The sequence below is a fragment of the Mustela nigripes genome, chromosome 13 (genome assembly GCF_022355385.1).
Source record: "Mustela nigripes isolate SB6536 chromosome 13, MUSNIG.SB6536, whole genome shotgun sequence".
Lineage (NCBI taxonomy): Eukaryota > Metazoa > Chordata > Mammalia > Carnivora > Mustelidae > Mustela > Mustela nigripes.
In genome coordinates this window covers 60,224,503-60,241,731 of record NC_081569.1, presented here as the reverse complement: position 1 = coordinate 60,241,731, position 17,229 = coordinate 60,224,503, and the positions used below count along the sequence as shown (strand labels likewise).

The 17,229-nt window shown below is 42.8% G+C and overlaps 1 protein-coding gene across 2 annotated transcripts; it reads left to right on the top strand.

The window, feature by feature from the left end:
- The first annotated feature begins 792 nt into the window (after positions 1-792).
- NDUFAF1 (NADH:ubiquinone oxidoreductase complex assembly factor 1) lies at positions 793-17,229 on the top strand. Of its 2 annotated transcripts, none has more exons than XM_059371186.1 (5): positions 793-1,293; positions 5,180-5,828; positions 9,817-10,002; positions 16,397-16,471; positions 16,995-17,229. In XM_059371186.1, exons 2-5 carry the CDS (start codon positions 5,256-5,258, stop codon positions 17,142-17,144), a joined length of 984 nt encoding a protein of 327 aa, XP_059227169.1. In that variant the 5' UTR covers positions 793-1,293; positions 5,180-5,255; the 3' UTR covers positions 17,145-17,229. The 2 variants fall into 2 exon arrangements, with proteins under 2 accessions (XP_059227169.1, XP_059227170.1); XM_059371187.1 differs by lacking the exon at positions 793-1,293 and adding an exon at positions 1,308-1,734.

Genomic DNA, 17,229 nt, shown 5'->3' with positions numbered 1-17,229 from the left:
GAACGCTCGAAAGAGAGCAAAGATAGGCTTTAGAGTCAGTGAGAAGAGGTTTAAGAGGTTTTTAAGGCAAGGGTTTCTAGCTTAGAAGGATGTGGGCATTTAAAGAAATGGAATGTAAGAGGAGTTAGGGTAAATATGATCCATTCAGATTCAGACATATGGAGTTTGAGATGCCAGTGCTGTATCCTACAGCTGGAACTGCTGTCAAGAGTTTGGAAATATATGCTGGGATTTACGGGAGATCAAATTGCGCATAACTCATCTGAAACTAGAAAAGAGGAAGGCATAGTCTGGGCTCTAGAGACAATCTGCATTTAACGTTGTGGTAAGAGAATCAATGGAGGAGGCAGCTGGGGGAAGTTTCGAGAAGGCTAAGGGAACTAGGCAAGTGCGGAGTGTAGCAAAGTCAAAAGCAGGATTTCAAGAAAGAAGAGGTGGCCTGGAAACAAGTGGTGGAGGAAACTTGGAAAAGCCAATTGTGTTTGGTGAGGTCTTAACTTTGGAAAAGAACGGAGTTAATTGTCATTCAGATATTTGCTGAGAGCTTAATTCCTGCTAGTGCAATGCTAATTGCTAAGGACTGGAGGAAGAGCACCGTTCTGGACCCTAAAAGTTCACGGTGTGGCCGGGGAAGTGAGAAGTGAATGAATACTTAAGATACAATGTTGAAAGTGCTCAAACTGAGGGGTGCACAGGATACAGAAGTCCTGCGGAGTGGGCGGCCTCCTAAAGGAGGCGGGGTTTGCAGTCCAGGTGCCAGGTGGGTCTCCTGAGATTCCGCGTGATTCCAGGGGATCGGGTCCTCTGAGGCCACGGATAGCTCTTAGACGGTTGTGGGGAATGGAGGCCCCGGGTAACCTTGGCGCCCGGGGACGAAAGGATGTTCGCAATATTTGGGTCCTTTTGAAAGGTGCGAGGTAGAGTTTGCAGCCTGAAGGAGGAATGCAGAAAGGAAAGGAGGAAAAAAAGCTTTTCTAAATTCTCCCCTACTTTCTGGGTAAGCAGAAAAGATCCGGAGGGGTGGAAGCCGAGCCCTTTGTCAGGCTAATCGACCGAAAGCTTCAATTCGCCGGGCTCCGGGAACCTTGTTACTCTTCTCCCGCTAGTACTTCGGCCGGAACCCTAGTGCCCTAAGGCCTAGTTCGACGCCGGGCTAGAAAAGCAGATGGACCCGCACGAGAAAAGCGGAGTACCCGGTCGGGAAAAGCGGGGACCCGGCTGGAAGGCGCTGTCGGGCTCCGGCGGGGAGACCAGCGGACGCCGGCGGGGTGTGGGGAGCCACAGCCCTAGCAGGTGAGGATAGAGGGGGTCGCCTCGCCGTGGCCTGCTCCGGACCGCTCCCCTGAATCAGACGGGGAGTTAAAGACCGGGGCTCCAGAGTTTGGTTTTGCGTGTTACTGGCTGTGTGACCTCGTCATTTATTCTTGGAACCTCCTTTTCCTCGTCTCTGTAATCGGAATAATAACAGAACCTCGCAGGGTGGTTGTGAGGCGTCAGTGAACGATACTTGCAACGGTTCCGGGCGCGTGGTCAGCCCTGGATCTACAATCTGGACGAAGACAGCTCTCTTTTAGCTCCGTGGGTAACGCGGCGGTCAAAAATTACCAGTTTCGGCCAGCGGTCATCCAGTTAATGAAGGGTTTTACTTGATGTTCTTTGGTAAAAATACTAAACAAAAATTTATAATTAGCGTTATATTATTAGAGAAGTAACGCACTACTGAGGACTTCGCAGGTACGGTGAATATTGTTACTCATAATCCCATTATCCTGCATATGACTTTAAGCCTTTTTTTTTCCTCCCTCAAATCTTTTTTTGTCGGTACATTTTTATGCTTGTAATATTAGTTTACATGCAATTTTGATTCCTCCTTACTTGCCACTTAGTAGTGTAACCTAAGGATGGGGTTCACAGGAATCATTTTTGATAGTACAAATTCCATTTTATGGAATTATCATTTGTTTCCCAACTTCCTTTATGTGTAGAGGTAAAATTAAACACCATCAGTGAGGAAAATTGAAATATTATCTATGATTCCAGGACCTCAGATCAACTTTTTAATTTTCCTAGTTCTCTCCTTTTTTTTTTTTTTTTAAGATTTTATTTATTTATTTGAGAGAAAGAGAGCTTGGGGCGGGGAGGAAGCAGAGGGCAGAAGAAGCAGACTCCCTGCTGAGCAAGGAGCCCAGTGAGGGGCTGGATCCCAGGACCCTGGGATCATGACCTGAACCAGAGGCAGATGCTTCACCTCCTTGAGCCACCCAGGTGCCCCTAGAGTTGGTCTTTTTTTTTTTTTTTTTTTTAAAGATTTTATTTATTTGACAGAGAGATCACAAGTCGGCAGAGAGGCAGGCAGAGAGAGAGAGGAGGAAGCAGGCTCCCTGCTGAGCAGAGAGCCCGATATGGGGCTCGATCCCGGGATCCCGAGATCATGACCTGAGCCGAAGGCAGAGGCTCCAACCCACTGAGCCACCCAGGTGCCCCCCCCCTTTTTTTAAAAGATTTTTATTTATTTATTTGACAGAGAGAGATCACAAGCAGGTAGAGGGAGAGGGAGGAAGCAGACTCCCTGCTGAGCAGAGAGCCTGATATGGGTCTCCATCCCAGGACCCTGAGACCATGACCTGAGCCTAAGGCAGAGGCTTAACCCACTGAGCCACCCAGGCGCCCCTATAGTTGGCCTTAATAGAGCTGAGGTTATTGGTCATGGATGTGAGTAGAAGTTAGGTCATGGAGTTGGGCCTTGTGCACTATTTTAGGGGTTTGAATTTCTGTGTGTGTGGGGGGGGAGTTATTGCTGACTTATTATAAGGGGAGTACAGTCATATTTAGACAAATTCCTTTTGTTGCCAGGCAAAGGATGGTTTGAGGTAGAGATTAGAGTCAGGGGTGCTTTGGTACTTAAAGAGTGTCTAATGGGCCAGTGACAAGGGCCTCACCTGGGAGGTTGTTAGGAATGAAGATGAAGGATGTCTGAGCTGAGTTTCAGAGGATACATTAGCTAGGCAAATTCCACAGAGGCCCCTCCAGGCCTGGGAGCAGCAATTTGTCAAGGCCTGAAGCTGAGAGAGGGACTACTGGTTGGCACTTGTTGGACTGCGAGTGTTTGTGAGTGTTGGAGTAGAGAATGGGGATGGGACTCAGGTGAGGTTGGGGAGATGAATTTTTGTTTTTCCTCTCTCCTGGTCTTTGGGCCAAGACAGGAGAAAGACAAATAATTTGACAGTGCATATTTTATTTCTTTTAGGGGTGGCTGGAGTAAGTAGGAGAGAGGACTATTTAGCCAAAGTTGTTATTTTATCAGAGCTATAGAACTTACATTGCTGATGTTTTGTTGTTGTTTTTTAAGGATTTTATGTATTTATTTGAGTGCAAGATAGTACACGTGTGAGATAGAGTGAGCGCATGCATGTGTGCCCCCCCCAGCAGGGGTGGGGGGGACAGAGGGAGAGGGAGAAACTGAACAGGCTCCCTGCTGAGCATGGAGCCTGATGAGGGGCTGGATCTCAGTACTCCGGGATCCTGATCCGAGCCGAAGGCAGACGCTTTAACCCAGTGAGCCACCCAGGTGCCCCTATTGCTGTTGTTTTACATGTAGAGGCAGGAGCATGTAGTAGAAGGGCTTAAGACTAGGGTTCTGGTCCCAGCTTCCATACTGGTGAGCGTTGTGAGCTTCGGCTAATCACTTCACCTGTTGGTGTCTGTTTCCTAGAAGAAGGAAATATCTACCTGACTTGTCCTACAGGAGTCTTGTGTGCATTCAGTGAGATAATATGTCAGGTGGTTTGAGAGTATTAAGAATGACATTTAAATGTGATGGTATGGGCGCCTGGGTGGCTCAGTGGGTTAAGCCGCTGCCTTCGGCTCAGGTCATGATCTCAGAGTCCTGGGATCGAGTCCCGCATCGGGCTCTCTGCTCAGCGGGGAGCCTGCTTCCTCCTCTCTCTCTGCCTGCCTCTCTGCCTACTTGTGTTCTGTCAAATAAATAAAAATAAAAAAAATCTTTAAAAAAAAAAAATAAATGTGATGGTATTAGTGTTATTGTTTAGGTTCTAGATTTGGGGAGCTCAGATAGTGACTGAGTCCAATCCTTGCTACTCAAAGTGTGGACCAAAGTGTGGAGCTTTGTAGACATGAAGATTCTTGGGGATGTTATCAGAGAACACTCTTATATCCGTCATTCCATCTGATCTTCAGAAGAATGCCTTAAGGTAGGTAGAGGACACATTAACACAGCCTACCCCCAAGAAATTAGAGACTTCAAAAGATCAATAGCTTTACCTGAGGATAAAGAAGTTGATTAGGTTTAGCAGTCTGAAATTGCCAGTATTCACAATATCATAACCTAATAAGTGGTCACGTTTTCTGACTCCACATACAGTGCACACTATAGTTGTTTTTGTAGATGAAGTGCTAAAATGTCACTTAGCCTAGGTCCGCAGTGAATTAGTTGAATATCTATTTAGGAATCAATGATTTATTTAAAAATCCAGCATAAAAATTTAAGATTGACACAAGCGGGTTGCCTGGGTCGCTCAGTCATGCAGCATCTGCCTTTGGCTTGGGTCATGATCTCAGGGCCCTGGGATTGAGCCCTACGTCCGGCTCCCTGCTCAGTGGGAGGCCTCCTCCTCTCTCTCCTACTCCCCCTGCCTGTGTTCCCTTTCTCACTGTCTCTCTCAAATAAGTCAATAAAATCTTTAAAAAAAAAAAAAATTGACACAACCTTGGGACACCTGCCTTTGGCTTAGGTCATGATTTGGGGTCCTGGGATCAAGTCCTGATTCAGGCTTCCTGCTTGGCAGGGAGACTGCTTCTCTCTCTGCCTCTGCCCCTCCTTCCTGCTTATGTTCTTTCTCTTTCTCTCTGAAAAATAAATAAAATCGCAAAAAAAAAAAAAATTGACACAACTTTTTGAAGTGTGTAATTGAATTATTTTGGGGTAAATAACTCTGTAAAGGAGGCCTCTTTCTTTCCCTTTTGGCATTTTTTTCTCAAGGTAATTGGATGCTTTACATACTCTGCAAACAATATTCTGCTCATAGTAAGGCCCTGGGTAAATGTTTACAGAATTAGAAAATAAGTTCCTGAATTTCACAATACATGATCTGTGTTACATTTGAAATTGTGATGCATTCATTGCTACCCTGGTAACTGTTCAGTGTCTTTTTTGTTCTAGGTGGAATTGGCCCGTTTGCTGAAGTTTCTTTCCCTCATAGCCCAGGGAGAAATTTACATCTGGACTTTATCTTACCATGGCTTTGGTTCTCAGGTTTCTGAATGGCGCTTATATTTTCAGACATTGCCCAAAGCCATATGCCTCATGCCCATATTTGGGTACCCGCTTTGCAGACTATTGTTCTAGTAGTCTTCAGAAGCCTGTGGCTGCTTCTGGTAGAACCTCCTCTCAGAGGAAATCTGAAGGGGATTTGCAAGGACATCACCAGAGAGAAGTTGCTTTGGATATAGCATCTCCTGAAGAAAAGCCTGAAGTTAGTTTTGATAAAGCAATTAAAGATGAAATAAAGGACCATTTTAGGCGTTTGAAGGATGATATTGTGAATCATTGGATAGGCCCTGAAGGCCGCCCTCTGCATGAGGTCTTGATGGAACAAGCTAAGGTTGTCTGGCAGTTCCGTGGAAAAGAAGATTTGGATAAGTGGGTAGTGACTTCTGATAAGTCTATTGGAGGCAGAAGTGAAGTGTTCCTGAAAATGGGCAAGAATAATCAGAGTGCACTGCTGTATGGAACTTTGAGCTCTGAGGTGCCTAAGGATGGGGAAAGTGGCCGCAGTGGGTACTGTGCAATGATATCCAGGATTCCAAGGGTAAGTGAAGCCCCAGAGCCTCAGTTTTTTAGTGAACTTTGGTGAATTTCACTGTAGCCCGAATAGAACCATAGCATATGGCTTTTGTTTCTGTAAATGAACACACCTGGCAGGTCATCTGTGTATGGCGTTAAATAACTATTGGACACAGGTATAAAGCCGAAGCACAAGGGGGATGTGGTTCCTGAAGAACGGGTACTTGTTTCTAGGCATCACTTTGGGCCAGGGTGGGGCCATTCTTAGTTTGAGGAGTTCTGAGAAGTCAGACGTTTAAACAATGATTTGTGGAGATTTGCATCTTCTCTAATAGATCACAGATCCTGTGATGGTCAGGGGTTCCTTAGGGTAGATGGAGGGTCACCTGTGGCTTTATTTTCTTTAAGTAAACTTTTTATTTTAGAATAGTTGTAGTTTTACACAAGAATTGTACATAGAGTCCAGAAAGTTCCATGTGTCCCTCACCCATTTTCTCCAACTGTTGCCATCATAACATTGCTATAGTACATTTATCACAACTAAGAAACCAACATTGGTACATACTATTAACTAATTCCAGATACTATTTGGATTTTACCAGTTTTTCCATTTTTCCTTTTTTTGTTCCAGGATCCCACCTGGGACACCACATTACATCCTTAGGCTCCTTAGTCTCCTCTCGTCTGCGATAATTTTCTAGTCTTTACTTATTTTTCATGAGGATGTGAGAAATCCTGGCCTGGCATTTTGTGGAATACCCCTCAAATCGGGATTTTCTTTTCTTTTTTTTTCCTCCTGGTAGGTCTGGGTTATTGGATTTTTAGGAAGAATACTATAGAGTTGAAGTACCCTTCTCATAACTCTTATCAGGGGCTCGTGCTAGCAACCTGACTTAACACTGATGGGTTCACCATGACCACCTGGCCAAGATAATGTTCCTCCAGTACTCCATTGTTAAATTACTTTTTTTCTTTTTCTTTCCATATACTGTTTGGAAGCAAGTCAGTAGGTGTGTCCTATATTCAAGTCATGGGGTAGGGCATGGGATTAAGTTGTATCTCTTGAAAGGAGTGGTATTTACACAAATTATTTGGGATTCTTCAGAAAGGAAGATTGATTTATTCTCCCACATTTACTTATTTAGTCAGGAAGTCATTTTGTATGGCTCTCAAACTTCCGGTTCTAATCCAGTACTATGTTATTTACTTTGTTGCTCAAATTGTTTTAACTTTGGCCATTGGCAGCTCTTTCAGGTTGGGTTTTGTTCCTTTGACATGCCTCTATTTTTTTGTTTTTTAGCACTTTCTTGCACTACAGGATACTCTAAACACATCTTGTATTTTCTCTGTCCCAACACTAGAATTAGCCATTTCTTGAAGGAGCCCTTGTTTGTTTTTTGGAGCTGTGGGTGCTTGGGTAGATTTGTTGCTACTGGGTTGACATTACTTCCAGGACCTCTTAGTGGAAACGGCAGGAAATACAAGGATGTGCACCAACCCCATCTAGAGATGTGGAAACATGCCTGTAAATATTTCTGTATCTGTAGTACACTAAATATGAGTTCATGCTGTGCTCTGACTCTAATCCAGTACCATGTGGTTCATCCTGGGCTTCTCCCTCTTGCTTATCTATAATTTCCCTCTATATTAGTGGGAAACCTGTCTCCCATCACTTACCATCAGTTTACCTATGAATTCAACCCCAGGGTACATGCAGAGCAGTTTTAGAATTTTTAACCCATAACTCTGTGAGAAATAAGCTTACCAACCAGAATACAGTGTTTGTATATAGTTTCTTTTGTCTTTAGCCTTATAGTTTCTAATCAGAACACTGTTTTCCACAGTTACTTTGGTTGACTTCTTTGTCTTACCATCAACCTATGGCTTTTTGCAAATTTGCTGACCAGGTGTTATTCCAGGGCTGCCTGCACAGGCTCCCATGCCTGGCCTTGGCCACAGCCCTTGGATGTTTGCTTGGATATTGTGCTCTAAGGAGAATGGCAAATGTTAGGCATAGTCTTAGGCTTCCTATATCCAGATAATGATGAGAATGAAAGATATGTGTTGTTGCAGAGACGTATGCTTTCAAAGATTTTTTTTTCCAGTGCCTGAAATCCACAGAAGAAAATAATTCTGCAGTTAGATACACACTGGGGGGTATTGAAAATAGGTGATAAAATTATTAAGTGTGCCCTGCCAGTCCTTGCGCTACTTTATATATGTTTATACATAAATGTATATAAATATATACATCTATCTATCTATATCCCTCTCTATATATATTTACATCCCTTTAATTCCTCCCAACTCTCCTCCAAGGTGTGGTCATCCTCATCTTATAGATGAGGGAACTGAGGCTTTGGGAGATTTAGTAACTTGTCTAAGGTTATATAGCTACTTGGGCACCTGGGTGGCTCAGTTGGTAGAGCAACGGACTCTTGGTTTCTGCTCAGATGGTAATCTGAGATTGAGCCCCGCGTGGGACTCCAACCTCATGTGGAGTCTGCTTGTCCTTCTCCTTCCCCCTCTGCCCCTCTTCCACACATACCTTCCTCATGCTTGGTATGTGTACACACTCTCTGTTGTTGGTGGTTTTTTTTTTAAGATTTTATTTATTTGTCCAGAGACGCCTGGGTGGCTCAGTGGGTTAAAGCCTCTGCCTTCGGCTCAGGTCATGATCCCAGGGTCCTGGGATCGAGTCCCACATCGGGCTTTCTGCTCCTCGGGGAGCCTGCTTCCTCCTCTCTTTCTCTGCCTGCCTCTCTGCCTACTTGTGATCTCTCTCTGTCAAGTAAATAAATAAAATCTTAAAAAAATAAAAAAAGATTTTACTTATTTGTCCAAAAGAGAGAGAGAATGTGCACGCACGCACAAGTAGGGGGAGCAGTAGGCAGAGGGAGAGGGAGAAACAAGCTCCCTGCTGAGCAAGGGGCCCAACTCAGGATTCTATCCTAGGACCCTGGGATCGTGACCCATTTAACCCACCAACTTAACTGACCGAGCCACTCAGGTGTCCCACTGTCTTTCTCTCTTTAAAATAAACAAATAATATCTTTAAAGAAGTTATACAGCTAGTAAATAATAGTTCATATGTGAGCACTGCTCTTCTTGAAATCAGATTACCTTTGAGATTAGTATAAATAAACACCTTTGTTAATTAACACTACGTTCCACTTTTCCTGCAAGAGATGGTATAGATAGTTGTTAAGAATACACATTTTGGAGTTAAATGACACTGGATCTGCCACTTCCTAGTTGAGTGCTCAGTTTCTTCATCTGTAAGGTGGAGCACAATGATAGTACCTATCTCATAGGGCTATGAGGATGAAATTCTGCCCTCAGAGTGAGAGCTTAGGGTAAGTTTTCCATGGATAGTAGCTATTTTTATAAAACAGCAGTTTTAAAACTTTACCTCTTTCATAGGTTTTCTGATCTATGGGAAGGCAGCTGTCATGTACACTCAAAATCCATTGCTCCATAGGACCAGGGTAAAAAGGTACATAGTGTAATTCATTTCCATTCATTGATACAATCGAGTGCCTGCCACACGTCAACACTGTCCTGGGCCAATCATGTCTTGAACATAACTTTAGAAACAAAACTGTGTCAATATTTTGTACTAACATAAGAATCACCAGATTTGAGCGCCTGGGTGGCTCAGTGGGTTAAGCTCCTGCCTTTGGCTCAGGTCATGATCTCAAGGTCCTGGGATCGAGTCCCGCATCGAGCTCTCTGTTCAGCAGGGAGCCTGCTTCCTCCTCTCTCTCTCTCTCTCTGCCTGCCTCTCTGCCTACTTGTGATCTCTCTCTCTCTCTCTCTCTCTGTCAAATAAATAAATAAATAATCTTTAAAAAAAAAAAAGAAAAAGAATCACCAGATTTGTCTGCCTCCTAATGGTGGTAGAAAAGTCAGAAAAATGCCTAGTGGGTCCTTTTGATGTTGCAAAAGATAACGACTCACATTTTGCTTTTGGTGGAAAATGAGATGAATTAATTTTCCTTTCTGTATTGTAGGGCCCTTTTGAGAAAAAGAGGGCTTATGATTGGTCCCAGTTCAACACTCTGTATCTCCGTGTGCGTGGAGATGGTCGGCCTTGGATGGTGAATATCCGAGAGGACACGGATATAATCCAGAGGAAGAATCAGATGTACAGTTACTTCATGTTCACCCGTGGGGGGCCCTACTGGCAGGAGGTCAAGGTAACAGCACAAGTCTTTACTGTGTATGAAAATGAAGTCTTGAGATCATGGTTACGCTGTTGTTTGGTTCATTTGTTTTCCTTATTAACCCTTCTTGGAAGGTGTGGAAAGGGAAAGAAGATAACTGACTTAAGGGTAAGATTTATATAATTGATTTTTTCTTTCATTAATATAAATGCTAGTTTCCTAACCAGTAAATATTTTTTATAAAGTTGTGACTAGGTCCATGCTAAGTCATGGATACATGTCTGCTCTGGGCGCAAGTAGGTGTTTAAATTTCTGCCATATCCTCTCTTCCAGGCAACTCCCTAAGAGCAATATATGCTTCCTATTTCACAATCATGAAATTTTTATTTATTTCTTGGTAATACAATATACAATACTTGGTGAGAAGAAGCTCTGAGAAGTTAAAAAACGTTTGCCTGGAGGAAAATAAACAGAAATTCAGGGAATGAATTTCAACTGCCCATTCTTTTCTTCTGCCTACTGAAAGATTTTTAATCCTTAAACTCAAAAGAAAGTCCCCATTTTGCTTAAACTTAAACCTAAGGGTCATTCTGGATTCCTTTCCTCCTTATCTCACATATAGCCTGTTAGCAAATCTTATCACCTATACCTCTGAAATACACCCAGAGTATGATCATTTCTCACCCATCTCTCTCACTGTCATCCCAGTGCCTTTGGATTACTACAGCAGCTTCTTGATTGGTTTCCTTTGCTCTCTTGCCTCCTAAAATCCACTCTCCACATAGCAGCCAGAGTGATCCAACAGCATAGTGCAGATTACATCACTCACATGCTTAAAACCCTCTGGTGGCTTCCCCTTACAGATTAAAGCCCAAACTCCTTAACGTGGCTTACTGGGCCTATAGTATTGGACCCCTGTCTTGATCCTGCGTCTCCCACCTCCCTCCCTCCTCCATAATGGCCGCTTTCCTGTGTGTCACACCCAACAAGCTCACCTCCCTCTCAGAGCCTTTGCACTTGGTGTTTATCTCTGGTATGCTCTTCCCCCATAGCCTCACCTGCTTCCTCTTTTCTGTCATTCACCTGTCAGGTCAAAATTCACCTCAAAGACGTCTGATCCCTGTAGCTAGAATTGTACCCTCTAACCCAGTTACTTTGAGTAACATTACCCTGTTTTTTTTTTCTTTTTTCTTTTAAGATTTATTGATGTGAGGTGCCTGGGTAGCTCAGTTGTTAAGCATCTCATCTGCCTTTGGCTCAGGTCATGATCCTATATGTTTTATAATATACATTGTTCACTGAGTTTTACATATAACTTTCTGCTGAAATATTTTTACATTTTTAATTTCTGCTTAAATTACTATAAAATAAACCAGATTTTAGTTATTTCATCCTTTATTATTGTACATTTAGATTGTTTTCAGAATTTTGTACTGTTGTACCAAACTCTGAAGTAGATAACCTTATTTTCTTAGGATATATTCTTAGAAATAACATTCCTAGAATAAATGATTTATTTTTAAGGCATTTGCACATTGCCAGATTATTCTATAGTATTACTGTTTAATTGTTAACGATTACTTTCTTCCCTGAAAATACATAGAGTCCTAATCTTTGTCTGGAGAGAATAGTTGTTTGCAACAGCTCTCTTTAAATTATTGAGGGAAAGTGATAGGGAAGAGATTTTTCTTTTATTAGAGTATTATTGAAGTACAGTGTTATATGAGTGTCAGATGTGCAACATAGTGATTCAGCATTTATATATATTACTCATTGCTCACCACCTTTAAGTGTAGTCACAAGAGGTTTTTATTTTTTTATTTTTATTTTTATTTTTTTTAAAGATTTTATTTATTTATTCGACAGAGAGAAATCACAAGCAGGCAGAGAGGCAGGCAGAGAGAGAGAGAGGAGGAAGCAGGCTCCCCGCCGAGCAGAGAGCCCGATGCGGGACTCGATCCCAGGACCCCGAGATCATGACCTGAGCCGAAGGCAGCGGCCTAACCACTGAGCCACCCAGGCGCCCGAGGTTTTTATTTTTTTAAGATTTTAGTTATTATTGGTGCCTAGGTGGCTCAGTGGGTGAAGCCTCCGCCTTTGGCTCAGGTTATGATCTCAGGGTCCTGGAATCGAGCCCTGTGTCGGGCTTCCTGTTCAGCAGGGAGCCTGCTTCTCTCTCTCTTTCTGCCTGCCTCTCTGTCTACTTGTGATCTCTCTCTCTGTCAAATAAACAAATAAAATCTTTAAAAAAAATTTTTTTTAGTTATTACTTAAGAGAGAGAGTAAGCCTGCATAGGCAGGGGAAGGGGCAGATGGAGAGGGAGAAGCAGACACCCCAGAGTGGGGAGCCCAATGTCTCCATCCCAAACATTGAAGGCAGATACTTACAGACTAAGCCACCCGGGTGCCCAAGAGGTTTTTGTTTTGTTTTAGATTTTATTTATTGACAGAGATCGCACAGGTAGTGGGAGAGGGAGAGAGAGAAGCAGACACTTCACTGAGCAGGGAGTCTGATGTGGGACTTGATCCCATGACCCTGAGATCATGACCTGAACTGAAGGCAGAGGCTTAACCGACTGAGGCACCCAGACGCTCAAGAGGTTTTTAATTAAATGTTACTAATTGCTGTTCGGTTGTTCATGAATAAGTCTCCTGTAGTAAATAGAAGTGAGGTGCTCAAATATTTACTCTGATAATGGAGAGAAAACAGGAAAATGATGGAAAAATTATATAGTTTACTGTCACTTGTAGAGAAAGAACTGTGCATCCTTTTCTTTTATAAAGATGTAATTTTCCTTCTTAGCTTTTATCCAGCCAAAAATATCCAGTTCCCTTGGTGTAGACAGTGGTTTTAGAGAATTGTGTCAAAAAGGCAGAAGAGATTAGTTTGCGGAATGGTGTAGTATGTGACACATGACACATGATAAGCAGGTAGCCTTGATTCCATTTCCACAATATGTTTTGAATAATGAGGTAGTCGAACTGCCAAACTAGGATGCAAAATGAGAAACTGATGGCGGGGGGGACCTCTCCAGGTTTGTTTGACAGGAATGAAGGGAGTGGGGGAACTAGGATGTGACCATATATATGTAAGTATGTATGTATTATTGATTTATGACTTATTTATTTACATTTATTTATTCAGATTTATTTTAGAGTGAGTGAGCATGAGCGGGAGAGGTAGAGGGAGAGAGAATCTCAAACAGACTGCGTGTTGAGCAGGGAGCCTGATGCAGGGCTCCATGCAGCACACCACCCTGAGATCATGACCTGAGTGGAAACCAAGGGTCCAGTGCTTAACTGACTGAGCCACCCACATGCCCCTGGATATGACTGCATTTTAATCTGCTGTGTGAGCAGTGTTATCTTGTATAGTGGTGGGTTTGAATCTGAGTTTTTGAGTTTGTTTTTATGTCAACAAGTGCTTTTGGTGATAAATAATCTGAACAGCACATTTTTTTAAACATTTATATTTTTTGGCTCAAACATCAAAATCTAAAGTGATGTACAGTGAGAAGTCTCACTCCCACTCGTGTCCCCATCCACCCTCTTCGTGCCCACCCGGGGTAGGTAGTCACTTTTCAGTAGTTTCTTGAGTAGCTTGGCAGTTACATTATGCAGATATAAGCAAAAACAAGTACTTACTCCTAGTTTCTCCAATTTTTCCTACTCAAAAATAAAAATAGCATGCTTTGGGCATCTTCTGTGCTTATTTTTAAAATTTAAATCCTAGGGGTGCCTATGTGGCTCTGTGGTTAAGCGACCGACTCTTGTTTTCGACCCAGGTCGTGATCTCAGAGTCATGAGATCGAATCCAACATCAGGCTCCCTCTGCTGGGTGTGGAGCCTTCATAGGATTCTATTCCTCTGCAACCCTACCCCTCTAAAAAAATAAATAAAATTTAAATCCCAGAGAGCTTCCATATCAATGTGTGGAGTTACTCTCCTTTTTTTGTTATTTTATTTGGTATTTTTAGTTCCATGGAAGTCCTCTAGTTGATTCCTCTATTAATAGATACTGGGGGGGCGCCTGGGTGGCTCAGTAGGTTAAGCCGCTGCCTTTGGCTCAGGTCATGATCTCGGGTCCTGGGATCGAGTCCCACATCAGGCTTTCTGCTCAGCAGGGAGCCTGCTTCCTCCTCTCTGCCTGCCTCTCTGCCTACTTGTAATCTCTGTCTGCCAAATAAATAAATAAAGTCTTAAAAAAAAAAAGATACTGGGTTGTTCCCAGTTGCTATAAGCTTTTTTTTTTTCAGATTTTATTTATTTATTTAATAGAGATCACAAGTAGGCAGAGAGGCAGGCAGAGAGAGAAGGGGAAGCAGGCTCCCCGCTGAGCAGAGAGCCCGATGCAGGGCTTGATTCCAGGACCCTGGGATCATGACTTGAGCCGAAGGCAGAGGCTTTAACCCACTGAGCCACCCAGGTGCCCCTGCTATAAGTTTAAAAAAAATTTTTTTTGAGGTGTTACTCTTTTAAAAAAAAATTTATTTTTAAATATTTTATTTATTTATTTGATAGAGAGTAAGAGACGGAACACAAGCAGGGGAAGTGGGAGAGGGAGAAGCAGACATCCCACTGAGCAGAGAGCAGAATGCATGGCTCGATCCCAGACCCTGGGATCATGACCTGAGCCAAAGGCAGAGGCCTAACCCATTGAGCCACCCAGGTGCCCAGAAAAAGCTGTATCTTTATGTATTTGTCAGAGTTTATAACATATATTCCTAAAAGTGAAATTGGTTGGTCAGAGTTCCAACATTTCAAAATTTGCTAAATACTGCCATTAGTGGGACACCTGGGTGGCTCAGTCGGTGAAGTGTCTGCCTTCAGGACTCCTAGGATCCAGAGTCCTGGGATCAAGCCCAACATCAAGCTCTTTTCTTTTCTTTCTTTTTTTTTTTTTTAATTTGTCAGAGAGAGAGAGCGAGCACAAGCAGACAGAATGGCAGGCAGAGGCTGAGGGAGAAGCAGGCTCCCTGCCGAGCAAGGAGCCTGATGTGGGACTCGATCCCGGGACGCTGGGATCATGACCTGAGCCAAAGGCAGCTGCTTAACCAACTGAGCCACCCAGGCGTCCCTCAAGCTCCTTTCTTGACAGAGAGCCTTCTTCTCCCTCTGCTTCTGCCTGCTGCTCCCCCTCCTCATGCTGTTTCTGACAAAAAAATAAAATCTTAAAAAAGTAATTGCCATCAGTTTTCTACATAAAACATTGCCATAAACTTAGCAACTTCAAACGGCCCATGTTTATTAGGTCACAGTTCAATAGGTCATGAGTTGGGCTCGATATAGCTGGGTTCAATGCTCAGGGCCTAGAAGGCTAAAATCAAGGTTGTCAACTGGGCTGTATTCCTTTCCAGAGGCTCTGGGGAAAAATTCACTTAAAAGTTCATTGTAGTTGTTGGCCAGATTCAGTTCCTATGATTATAGGACTAACATCCTGCTTTCTGTACTCATTGTCATCTGAGTGCCACTCTCAGCTCCTAGAAGCTTTCTGCAATCCTTGTCATTTTGCTTCTGCCCTTTTCAGAGCCAGCAGTGAAGAATCTGCTCCCAAGAGTTGCTTTTAACCTCTTTTGCCAGTCCTCCTGTGGGCTCAAGTGATTAAGTTGGGCCTTCAGAGGATAATCTTCCCTATATTAAGGTCGGGTGCTTTGGGACCTTCCTTATGCATAGTCCTTTCCCAACAGCAGATGTTAGGGTGAATACCTGGAGGGTGTGTGGGTATAGAAGGTGGAAATCTTGGGGCCATCATGGACTTCTGCCTCCCAGTTGCAGGCTACTTTCTGAGTCATGCCAGTCTTTATGCCTACCAGTAGCATACAAGTGTGCCCATTTCTCCCCTTCCCCATGTTTCCATTGATTATTAAATCTTAGTCACCTGTGAAAGCTTTGTAGATACTAGTTTTTGTCCATAAATGTTGGAAATATTTTTTCCCTAATTTGTCTTTTGCCTTTGCTGTCAAAAAATTAAATTGTACTCTTACCATTTTTCATTTGGGATTTCTGGCTTAGAAAGGTTTTCATCTAACACTTAATACTTCAATTAAAAAAATATATCTATGATCCAAATGCCTGGCCACTTGTCATAACTGTGTAAATTAGAACTATAAGATTAGAATTAAAGAATGTTAGAATTTGGGTGCCTGGGTGGCTCAGTGGGTTAAGCCTCTGCCTTCAGCTCGGGTCATGATCTCAGAGTCCTGGGATCGAGTCCCTCGTTGGGCTCTCTGCTAGGCGGGGAGCCTGCTTCCTCCCCTCTCTCTCTGCCTGCCTCTCTACTTACTTGTGATCTCCGTCTGTCAAATAAGTAAATAAAATCGTTATAAATAAATAAATAAATAATGTTAGAATTAAACTATCACTGCAGTTCCATACAGATGCTTCAGTTGCTTGTATTAGCTCTGAAGTAAATAGTTTCTCTTTTCAGATTCCTTTCTCCAAATTTTTCTTCTCTAATCAAGGAAGAATTCGGGACGCCCAGTACCAGCTTCTGCTTGACAAGGTAGTATTTTCCTGTACTTTAACTCAGAGCTGTGATCTTTAGTGAAACGAAACTCCTGTGAGGATTTCAAGTCCATTTTTGAGGGTTGGCAAATGAAGGATGAAAATTCTTAACAAGGTCACCCCTGGTATTCCACACATAGACTGACTCAGACCTGTTCTATGAACCAAATCCATGCAGGAGGACTTGTAGTGTGGTCATCTTTTCAGCTTGCCTACATTTAATTTAGCTCCAAAATAAGAGAACAGTATTCCAGTTCAGGAGGACTTCAAGGATCCTCCATTAGATATCCATGCTGTCCTTACCAGTCTTAAGTGGCACTATTTTAAAGAAAGGTTAGAGGAGTAGAAAGAAAATCAGCCCTTCACTTCCTTGTACGATTTGCTATAGCATAGAACTATGGTATACTTGTTAAGGCCTGATAGTGTAAAGACCCAGGTATATTAATCACCTTATGGAACTTAAACTCCAGGAACAATGTCAATGTATGAGATTTTGATCAGTTTCTCTATTTTAAATGTAGATCTCTTCTATTGGATTCACCTTGGCTGATAAAGTGGATGGTCCATTCTTCCTGGAAATAGATTTTATTGGAGTGTTTACAGATCCAGCCCACACAGAAGAGTTCGCCTATGAAAATTCTCCAGAGCTTAACCCAAGACTTTTTAAATAGAGATGGTTATTTTGTAATACCAGACTAAGAGTAGCAGTATCCATGATGACCAAGACAAATAAAGTATTTGATGGCTTTCATCCAA